Here is a 10,865-nt window from a genome sequence, read left to right as displayed (position 1 = left end):
GACCAAAGACCCCACGTGGCACCATGAGGGACCCAAAGACCCCCACATGGAACCATGAGGGACCCCCAAAGCCCCCACGTGGCACCATGAGGGGACCAAAGACCCCACATGGTGCCATGAGGGACCTCCAAAGACTCTTCGTGGCACTGTAAGGGACCAAAGACCCCACAGAGCACCATGAGGGGACCAAAGACCCCACATGGCACCATGAGGGGACCAAAGACCCCCACGTGGCACCACAAGGGACCCCCAAAGACCCCACATGGCACCGTGAGGGGACCACAGACCCCCACATGGCACCATGAGGGACCCCCAAAGACCCCACATGGCACCATGAGGGGACCAAAAGCCCTCCTCACCACACCACGAGGAGACCCAGACCCACGCAGCACCATGAGGGGACCCCCAAGCCCTCAGGGTCCCCATGAGGGACCCCGCGGTGCTCCCGCCGCGCCCTGAGCGGGCCGTCCCGCCCCGGCTGAGGGGAGCGGCGGGGCGGCGGGCGGGGCGGGCCGGGCCGGGCCGTTCCGTGCCGCCCACATAAGGCGGGGGCAGCCCACGCCGCTCGGCGCGGCGGCGGCGGCGGCGTCTCGGCCGTGTCTCGGCCGGGCCGTGCGGTGGGGCGAGGCGGCGGCATGGCGGTGGGGTGGTTGTTGTGGGGCGCGGCGGTGCTGCTGCTGCTCCACGTCCTGATGGAGCTCAGCCCCGCCGTCAACTTCGTGCTGCGCATCGGCTTCTACCTCCTGCTGTGCATCGTCAGCTCGGCGCTGACGGCCCCCGTCTGCCTCCTCGTCAACGGCGGCCGCACCGTCAAGAACATGAGGTGATTTGGGGGGTGGCCGAGGCGAGGCGGGGGCGAGCCCGCCCCGGGGGACGGGTGCGATGGCGGGGCCGCGGTGCGGGTGGGTGAAACGCAAACTGGGGAGATCGGTTTCAGGCCCGGCTTCTGCGTGGGAGCCTCGGGGCGGGGGGACGATGGTGGCCTCCTTTACCTGAGGTCTGTGCCGGCGGACCCTGGGGTGGCTGCCCCGCTGGCAGCGGGGTTGCCTCTTGGCTCCTGGAGGGCGCTGGGGGCTGCGGTGAGGGGCTGCTCTGGCCGGTAGCTGTGCCCTCGCCGTGGGAGAGCCCCACGCGGGGCGAGCGCCCTTCGGAGGGGCCTGGAAGGTGCGAGGACGGTGGCAAGCGGCCATGCTCCAGGGGCCACTCAGCTTTTGGGGAAAGCTATGTGACAGCAGTGTTTGTTCGGGGTTTTTCCCCCTCCAGGAGCAGACGCTGTGCCAGGAGGGCTACCCGCGGGCAGGCGGTGTTTAATGCGCTGCCCTCGGCCTGGTGCAAGGAGCACGGCAGCCGCGCAGCTGCCGGGGGCACACTTGTTGCTGTCAGGCCGTGCTCTGTGTGTCCTTGGACAGGGCGCCTGGGGCGGTGGCCGAGCTGCTGCTGGAGAAGAGCAGCTCCTCGACATGCAAAGGCGTGTTTTAAGGGTAGAGCTGGCACTTCTGCTGGCAGCACCGGAGAACTTGGGCTCCTTGCTTTGCTCTCCCATAGGCAGCTTTTTCCCTACTCTAACCATCCGTGTCCAGGCCAAGTTACATGGGTGTAGGGGAAAGGGGAGTCCTGTTGCCTTAATACATCGTTTTGGATCAAAGGTAGGGCAGCATCTCAGCTGGAGGAGCTGGACTTTGCTTTGTGGTGCAGCTCTCGCAGGCAGGGCTCAGGGCGGAGTGGGCACAGGGCACCGACTTGCTGCCGTGTGGGCTCTGCCCTGCCCGCCCCAGCCCACGGTCTGGTATCCACTCTGGTGCTGTGGCCCCAGGCCCTGGAAAGAGCAATCTGCTCTGGGAACTGCAGCCTAGCTCTGGCTCCAGCTTTGGTTGCCTTGGCTCGCTCAGGAGCAGCTTTCCAATGTGCAACCAGCTTTGCAGCTGGGAGAATTTATGATGTTAGTTATGGAGACACTCTCTTCTTCCCCACCCCTAAAAGTTGGTGAATCTCCTGTAAACTTAAAGGAACTCTTTGGGAACAAGAACTTGCAGTGGACAATTCCTCATGTTGAAACTCGGAGCTGAATTTTGGCTGGAACTGCCCTTTTCCTGTAACTTAAGCCCATTGTTTCCATGTGCTGGCGCTGGCTGATGATCCTGGTCATGTATCCCAGCCCCGGGGAGGTCCGCGGCTGAGGTGATGCAGCGAGCTCCTTATTTCTACAACATCTCAGTCTGTTTATTCCGGCTTGGGGAAGGGGGTTGGAGCAGAGCACGTGTTGGTGGACAGACAGGGATAAGAGCATCGCTGCCCGGCACAGAACACCCCGTCCTTGCTGTGCCCCTGTCTCCAGTGCCAAGCTGGTGTGACTTGGAAGAGGTTGCCCTCTGTGTCTGATAAAGATAGAGCTGTTTATCTAGCAGCGAAACCTCTTGCAAGAGCTTCCAACCTGGTAAGCACACTTCATTAATCCTTGAAAATCAGAGGATCCTAAAAAGGCCTCTGTCACAGGCTGTGGAGCGGAGCACGTGAAGCTGGGGCTGCTGGATTTCAGACTCAGGCTGCTACGGGTGCACTGAAAAAGCACATTCCCTCTCATTTTTTACTCTCTCCTTGTGTCTGGCAATAAGTGCATGAGATTTATAGCTCTCTGCAGCTGTGACTGCACTAAGTCACGTTCATTCATACCAGCAGAGAAGCTGCTTGCAGGGTTGGAGGGGAGTAGGACCCATCTGCTTAACCTCGTGGATGACGTGGCCAGCTCAGCAGGGCTGCCAGTCACCGGCTTCTTCTTTACTTGCTCTGAGCTCTGCCCCTTTGCCTCTTTCAGTGGCTGAGGCCACATCTTGTGCAAGGAAACGCTGGCTTCATACTGGCAGGAGGAAGTTGGATGGTTGCTCTTGAGTAATGTGTAACCACCCTCTCCCAGCTACTGAGCAGTGTGACTTCCAGAGCGGTGACCTCTTTTTTGGTTGGCAGTCGGAAGGGAGGAGAAGTGGGGTTTAGGTCAGTCTGGTGGCATGGCATCCACCATGACCTCACCGATTCGTGTCACCCTGCCTCTCCTCACCTGCCCCCTTATCTCCGCACCTGGAGTGCGCTCCCATCGCCTCAGCGCGGGCTCGTGGTGCTCGGGAGCTCTGCAGCCTGGGCAGCTCCCCGTGTCCTTTCCCTGGGTGCGGCTCTGACCTTTGCAGCAAGTTTGAATGCCAGGCGACTGATAGCAGTGGTGTCACTCAGCCGTGTCACCTGCGGCCGTTGGCCTGGCCTGAACTCCAGTGTCCACGTCAGTGCCTGGGTAGTCCGTGTGGTGGGGCACCCCGCAGAGAAATGAACCCCGCTGTGGGTAGGAGCAAGCCAGGGAAAGTTGCCCTGATGAAAGTGTGTGGTTGAAGAGCTGGTGGCAGGGGTGGGGATACTTTTGGAGAGCAGATGCTGGGAGCTGCTGCCAAGCCAGGATGAGATGCCGGTGGGGTGCTCGCCTCCTGCCCTGGGTGACAAGGGTGCTTCCCAGGCTGATGGTGCTGTGCAGCCCTCCGGCTGGACGCTGTGGTGGGGGAGAAGCTGATGCTGTCCCCCAGCCTCCTCCTGCAGGGAAGAAACTCTGTCCCCTGTCTGCCAGGGAGAAGGTGGGCCCTGAGGCAGGGCCTCCGGGTGCTTGTTGGAGGGCAGGGCAGCTCCTGAATCGGCTCTAGCAGGGAGCAGAGCAGAGCTGGTGGCTGCTCCTGGGGGCTTTGTTCACGTGCAAGCTCTTCTGCCTCCTGTCCTGGGGAACGGCTGCTCCTCTGCCCAAAATAGCCCCTGTGTGCTGCCAGCTTTGGCCTTTGGCCCAGTTGGAGCATCCCCAGCTCCCACCTGTCTGGGGGTGGCGTAGATGGGCCCTGCTGCCATGGGCTGGCAGGTTCTCGGCTGGCAAGCCTGGGCTGGGCATGCTCAGCAAGGGCACGGCAGCCTGCGCGATGCGTTGGCCGGGCTCAGTGGAGCTGCTGGTGTCTCCTGCCAGCTGGGCCCCCAGCCCTTGGGCATAGGGGAGGAAAGCTGGGAGCTTTGTGGACAAACCTGTAGATCCACTGGGGAAGTAAACTGACAGGCAAAAGCTATTTGCTTGAAGATGGGTTTGCCGGGGGCACCTAGCCTCTGCCAGGCTGCATAGGGAGCATCCCGTTTGCTGCTTGCGTCCTTGCGTTGTACAGGGAAGTGTTTCTCACCTTCATTCTCCTCCTTTCTTGGACCCCCTGTAACAACACCCCGTGTTTGTATCGTTAGGCAGCATCTTCCAGCACTGCAAGGAGGAGAATTGGCAGAGCCTTCCTTGGGTGATGGGTGTGTGCGCTAATACCACGTGCTGGGGAGTGGCAGTTCCTAGGAGAACTGTTTGAACAACCTGTGGGGCTCTGCTGACTGCAGAAGGAAAGCACTGGTAGCATCGGAGCAGGCTACAGCCATGGCACAGGGGGAAGCAAACTGTGCTAAATGAGCAGGACTGGCAGCAGGAGGAGTGGTCCTTGATCCAGCATCTCTCCCTCCTGCATTTTGGAGGGCTTCCAGTTTGCCCTCTGTTTGCAGGGCTCTTGCAGCTGCACTAGGCTGGACTCACTTCTTCTGCAGAGCCCGTAGTGAGCCTGGTTGTGAGCTGATGCTGTCAGCCTGAAGGAAGCATGGACTATTGAGTCTAGCTGTACTGGCCTCAAAGTTACTATCACCTTCCCCCAGGCTTCCAGTAAAATTCCCACACTGGGAGTGGACAGGGCTTAGCATGCAACTGAAGCACTTTGAGTACATGGGACCGTGCAGGACGGACACCTGGGTGGACCACAGGGCAAATGAGACTGGAGGCTCTCCGTCACAGAGCTCTTCTTGTCTCCTTCCACCCACCCTGGCTATAGCAGACCTGTCACCTCCCTGCCCTGCTGCTGACTGCTCTTCTCTTCTGCAGAATCATCAAAACTGTGGTCAAGACCTTCAAGTATTTCTTTGGCCTGAGGTTTGAGGTGAAGGGACGGGAGCACTTAGAGGTGGAGGGCCCTGCTATCATTGTGTCCAACCACCAGAGCATGCTCGACATGATGGGTGAGGAGCTGGTGGGAGGGAGGGAGCAGTTCTCTTGCTCACCATCAGAAATCCTGCTCGCATCTCCTGGCCAAGCAGCCCCCTGCCCTGGCTGGTCTGTGCTACCGAGCCAACCGCTCCAGCTTTCTCTATCAGTGCGGGTTGCAGGAGGGGTCTCCCCTCGCTCTGAGCAATCGCACCCCCGTGCAGCACCCCAGGTACTGCTCAGCTTCAGGTGCTTCTCAGCTCCCTTTTACATCCCTGCCTTGCTGATAGCCTGGCTGGCCTAGCACCTGTGTTGGTGTACCAGGCAGCCCGGCACGAGGGGTGGCCCCGCTGGACACCGTGGGGCCAAGGAGTAAGCTGCCTGCTGAGGGGTCTTGCTATGACCTGCAGCCACCCTGCCCCTGTAATTCTGCTGTGTGCTGAGTCTCCATCTGCTCTCTTGATGGCAGCAGAAGCCAGCAGAGAAACAAGGCACTGGCCTGTCCCTGGTACTCCCCTCCCCACCTCAGATTGTGTCTCTTGTCCCTTCCGAGTGCAGGATGGGGGGGGTGGCTGCTGGTTCTCACCCTCTGCCATCACATTAGGGCTGATGGAGGTCCTGCCCAATGACTGTGTCCAGGTGGGCAAGAAAGAGCTGATGTACGCTGGCACGGTGGGGCTCATCATCTACCTCGGTGGTGTCATCTTCATCAACAGGAAGAGCACGACCAACGCCAAGATGGTGATGTCAGAGGTCGCCAAGACTATGGTTGCTGAGAACGTGAGTGTGACTGTGGCGCTTGGTGGGGTGGGATGTGTCTGGGCGTCCTGGGGTGGCTTGGGGGGGTGTGGAGCTCCTGGTGCTGGCTCGCCTGGAGTTACAGCCAGCTGCAGCTCTTGGCAAGGCTGGCTGGTGGCTCGGCCAGCGGGAAGGGAGCACTGCAAGTGCATTGCTGAAGCAGGGCTTTATCTCCCCACGTGCAGGTGAAGGTGTGGGTCTACCCAGAGGGCACGAGGAACTGCACGGGGGATTTGCTGCCATTCAAGAAAGGAGCATTTCACCTTGCTGTCCAGGCACAGGTAACAGCACTTTGCTCCTGCATGGGGACCCTGAATACTTTTGCAGTGGCATTGCAGACTGGTCATGCAGTGGTATGGCTTATTTGCTCTCAAGTGAGCAGTGTTCCCAGGTCACAGCTGAGCTCCTCAGCTAAACCACTGTTAGGCGTCATAAGTACTGCCCAGCAGGAGCTGAGAGCCTTTTCCATCCCCTGCAAGAGTGACTTGACCCCTGTGGACCAGGGAGCTGCAGACAGTGGAGAAGCTGCCTTGTCCTCTCTCCTGACTGCCCCAGCACTGCAGTCCCAGTGTTGAATCTGGAGGGCAGAGCACGGGGGACAGGCGCACTTGACCCCCTAGCTCTACACCTTGCAGGCAGCTGCCTGGCAGTGCAGTGTCTGTGCCCTGCTCCTGGGAGCACGGCTGCAGCACAGAGCTTGTTTCTGGCAGGGAGCCCAGCGGGTGCTGCACTTTGTGAGCTTGCCTGGGAAATCCCAAAGCTGTTGATGCGTTTCTCAATCCCCCAGGTTGCAATAGTGTAGTCTTGATTCAGGATTGTTAATGCTAGCGCTTTAGAGCAACATCTGGGCTTGCTCTGTGTGAAAATAGCTGCTCCCTCCCAGACAGCCATATGGCACTTCTTGGTGTGTCTTAAAAGCCTTCTCTCTCCAAAATGACAAGATCCGTGAGCAGTTAGTGGGGGAGCAGACAAACAGCTCCTTGGCTTTGGACAGCAGGAGCTGTCGGTGCTCCTGAAGGAGCAGTGGTGCTTGGCTGGGCAGAGCTCTGGGGCAGCGTGCCGGGGACACTGAAGACCTGGCCGTGCCGCCTGTGCCCGGCAGTTGCTGGAAGCTGAGCCACGCTGCTTGGCTCCCAGGTGCTGGGGACTAGGTGCCGGAGAGGCGGCTGGGAGGAGATGGGTGCCTTGCCTTCCCATGCATGCTCTGCCTTGCCTCTCAGGACTGGGATGACTGGAGGCCTGAGGGGAAACTGCTTTCCCTAAAATAGGTATTATAGCAGGGATCCTGGAGAAGGGAGTAGGTGCCAGCTCTCTTGCTGGGTTCAGTTGGGCAAGCCCAGGGTGTAGCCTGCCTTGTACCATCCCTATTCCTGCCGGAGTGATGCAACCAAGGCAGGGGCTGGCGGCTGCTAGGAGGGAAGGATGACAGTGGAAGTGGCACCCACCTCTGCTAACTCCCCCTGAGTTACTGACTGGAGACTGTGTCTGTTATCAGCACTGAGATAATGACTCTGTGCCTGCCCTCCTGGCTGTGTGTCTGCCTGTCTGAAGCTTCCCTGGGAGCAATTGATTGCAACCGGTGACTCCTTTCCTTAGAAGCTGAAGGCACACCACCTGGCCTGCCCCAAGCGTGTGCTTGTACGGCATGGCAACGCCTGTCAAAACAGGCATCCTCAATGTTTGCATGTCAGAAAATACCTGAGTTTTGAAGCCTGGCTTGGGACAAGGAGCCCTGAGAGCCAGTGCTGACCGGAGGCTGAAGTGTAACTTGGCCCTAGTGCCTCCAATGTCCCTGTGCCTTGAGTTGCTGGGGAGTGGTTTCGATCCCATTTGACTCCTGACTGTCCCGGCCTTTGGAAGTGGGTCTTGCTTGTGGGACTGTGTGTGCCCTGTACAGCTGAGAGCCAGGCCAGGTCAGCCCTGCTGCGTGGGATCTGCTGCTTGTATCTGGCCTGTCCTGAGTTGCTGCAGTGCAAGTAACTCCTTTTTCCTCTTCTTCCCCCAGGTGCCAGTGATCCCCGTGGTGTATTCCTCCTTCACCTCCTTCTATAACCCAAAGAAGAATCTGTTTACATCAGGTACCAAAGGTCCTGAGGGCCTTTACGGTCACTTGGAGACAGGGTTGATGCTGTACCCATGTGGAGATCTGGTTCACAAGGGTGGGAAGCAGAGCTGGGGTGAACAGGAGTCGTCCCTCTGGGATATGTGTGGAGCCAGTTCAAAGCACTTGGCACCAGAGCCTGGGCTGGGTTAAGTTGGGAAAGAATATGATTAAATACGGTGAGGGATGTTTTCATTAAAACGTGGATGCCACCTTTCCCTCTCATAACTGGCACAGCCCAAGCCATTTGGTGAGGGCTTGGGGAAGGAAGCAAGCGTGCTCTGCCTCCTGACCTTTCAAAGCAGGGGCCCCTCTGCAGGCAAACAGAGGAAGCTGGTCGTATCAAAGCTCTGAAGTCTGTCAGTACAAGTGCTGGGCAGAACGTTGGCTTTCAGTCAACTTGGAGCAGTACCTCTCACTTTTTGGGAGGAAGCCATGCTTGCCATGCTGTGTGGATGGCTGGAGCCAGCCGAAGGTAGGAGCATTGGGCAGAAGCAGATGGAGGGAGCACCTGGTGTGGGCTGTGCCTCCGCCCGTGCTCCAGGGGTGGATGCCTGAAGCCCTGTGAGGGGATGAGGGCTGTGCTGGGGCTGTCCAGGGTGGGGGGAGCAGGGGTCCTGGGAGGGCAGAGAGCGGTGCTCCTGTGCTGTGTGGGTTTCTCATAGGTTCTTCTCTTGTTCCCAGGCAAAATCAAGGTTGAGGTCCTGCCTCCAATAGAGACCAAAGGCCTGACATCAGACGATGTCTCTGACCTCACTGACAGATGCTTCCGCACCATGAGGGAGACCCTGTTCAGGCTGTCCGGCCGTCCAAGCGCGGTGAAGGACTCGTCCTAGATGCTTCTTCAGTGGCGTCACCGTGTGGTGGTGGCTGAAGGAACCCGTCTGTTGCCAAATACCGAAGGAACTTCTCTTCCTCTGCAGTGACTTCTAACTCTGGGAACAGCACGGACTGGCACACACGGGGTGTTGAGCCAGCACTGAGGTTCCCCGTTGAGTGGATTTCTCTTATGGGTTCATTATCTTGCAATGAAACGTCTCCTTTTTCTGAATTTCTCAGGCATCAAACTTGTGCTACCAAAGGGCTCAGTGACCAGAGAGGTGAGTTCCTCCAGCTCAGGCAGCTGGCGTGCTGCTCAAACAGGGCTGAGAATCAGGTGAAAATCCAGACTCTGGCTCTTCAGCAGCACTGGGAGTGCGGCGTCCTCCCTGGGCAGCCCGGAGCACTGCCGTCCGGCATGGTGGAGCTCACGGGCGGTCTCTGGGGCAGGGCCCATCTCCTTGAGAGACACCTCTGGGTCACAACAGCATCTTGTGCTGGGGCTTTGTGTTGCCCAGGCACTCCTGAGCCAAGTCTTTCATTTCTGAAGTAAGCACCTAGGGCCAATAACCTCAGCTGGGCTGTGAAGCGGAATGTGTGGGGCCGGTCAGCCTTATCATGTCTCTTTGGGCTTGATTGCCTTGTCTGAACAAGTGCCCTTGCTCTTTGAGGGGTGCAGCAGTGGAGGGGAAGCTGCAGTCTGACCAAGCCAGTGTATATGGTCTGGGCAGAGTTTAGCTGAATGCTGTCCAGCCTTGCCAGTTTAGTCATGTTCTGAATGAAACCCTGTGCTTCTTTCTACCATTCAGAGCCACCGGCTTGATTTTAAAAACTGCACAGATCTGTCCGAGTCCTGGGCCAAACTGTCCTCACGTGGGACTCGTTTGTGGCACACCTCTGGACGCCGTGTGTGTCACACGCAGCTGGGTTGGCTCAGAGCTTCCTTGGTGTTGGGAAACTGTGGTGCCACCTCCCTGCCACGGTTTGACCTTGTCGCAGTAGTGCCTGCAGTACTCGTTGGGGATGCACAGGGCTATGTCGTGCTTGTTTTGCTACTTGTCATGGTCAGCAGTGGCCGAAAGATGGTGCCTGTCCCACGTGTCTTTGTGCAGACCTCAGTGGAGCTGCTGCTCTGCAAGGCTTGTAAAACTCCTGCAGAGTCATAGGGCGGGTGAGCCGCAACGGTAGCGGGGCTCGGAAGGCTTCAGCTCTCCCTCTGGGGGAAATGAGCTCCTTCCCCCATTCAGATAAAGGGGTTTCCCCTGTGCTTTGGGGTGATGGACCAGCGGGGCTCCTGCATCCCTCGCTGGGAGCTGCAGAAGTGTCGATGACCTCTGCGAAGAGCAAGGCTGGGTCAGGTCCATGGTTCCAGGGGGTAACCCTCACCTCTAACTGGGAGGCTTTAGCTCTCCTGTCATGGTGCAGGGCCTATAAACTTGAGATAAACTGCCTGGGGCTGCTCGGGTAACCGACACAGCCGGCTTTTGCAGCCTGTCTGGGGCTGCGTTGGTGGAATTGCGGTCATGGGGCATTTTGGGGTCAAAGCCTCAACCGGGAAAGGCAGGGATTCCCCGCAGAGCCAGCGGTCCCCGAGGGAGGGAGCGCTGGGGCTGAGCTGGTGCTGGCGGGGGCCTTACCAGAGGGGCCTTACACTACAGACTCAGGGGTCAGACCTGCCGGCGTGGGAGGATGGGAGCCGAACCAGCACTTTGTAAGAGCGGCAGAAAAAGGGCTGTCATGGAGGTTAAACCCCGGAGGGTCCCGGGAGGGCTCCTGGGGGGGATAACCACGTCCATGGAGTGACTCCTGCAGCATCCTTCCCTGGGAGGAGGGAGCGGTGCCTCTGTGTGCAGTTATCTGCTGTTCACTTTTAATTGGGTTGAGAATAATGTTATGTGCTTTAAAAAAAAAAAAAAGTACACCTTTGGTTATTTAAATAAAGGAGACTCCTGGTCTTGTGTGGGAGCCGAGGGAGGAGGGCTGCTGCGGGAGGAAGAAGGGCGCTGACCTTTCAGCTCTTGCAGGGGGTGGGTTTGGTGACGGAGGGGGAAGGGCAGGTCCTTGTCCCCACCCTGCGTCCCACAGGCAGAAGGGCCGTGCTTCCGCACCCCAGCCTTGTGCTGAGCCACA

At 58.8% G+C, this 10,865-nt stretch overlaps 1 protein-coding gene across 1 annotated transcript; it reads left to right on the top strand.

The window, feature by feature from the left end:
• The first annotated feature begins 579 nt into the window (after positions 1–579).
• On the top strand, positions 580–10,663 carry AGPAT2 (1-acylglycerol-3-phosphate O-acyltransferase 2). Its single transcript, XM_082327209.1, has 6 exons — positions 580–823; positions 4,919–5,052; positions 5,622–5,797; positions 6,001–6,096; positions 7,821–7,893; positions 8,601–10,663. The coding sequence occupies exons 1-6, from the start codon at positions 636–638 to the stop codon at positions 8,750–8,752; spliced, it is 819 nt and encodes a 272-aa protein (XP_082183335.1). The 5' UTR covers positions 580–635; the 3' UTR covers positions 8,753–10,663.
• The last annotated feature ends 202 nt before the right edge of the window (positions 10,664–10,865 follow it).

This window comes from Platalea leucorodia, assembly GCF_965183815.1.
Source record: "Platalea leucorodia genome assembly, chromosome: 15".
Lineage (NCBI taxonomy): Eukaryota > Metazoa > Chordata > Aves > Pelecaniformes > Threskiornithidae > Platalea > Platalea leucorodia.
The sequence above is the reverse complement of the archived record's forward strand: the minus strand, read 5'-3'. Positions and strand labels throughout refer to the sequence as shown.

Coding starts and splice junctions, on each gene's coding strand:
- AGPAT2 (XM_082327209.1), top strand. CDS start 636: ATGGCGGTGGGGTGGTTGTTGTGGGGCGCGGCGGTGCTGCTGCTGCTC. Junction 6,097..7,820: donor ACCTTGCTGTCCAGGCACAG/GTAACAGCACTT, acceptor TTCTTCCCCCAG/GTGCCAGTGATCCCCGTGGT. Junction 7,894..8,600: donor GAAGAATCTGTTTACATCAG/GTACCAAAGGTC, acceptor TCTTGTTCCCAG/GCAAAATCAAGGTTGAGGTC.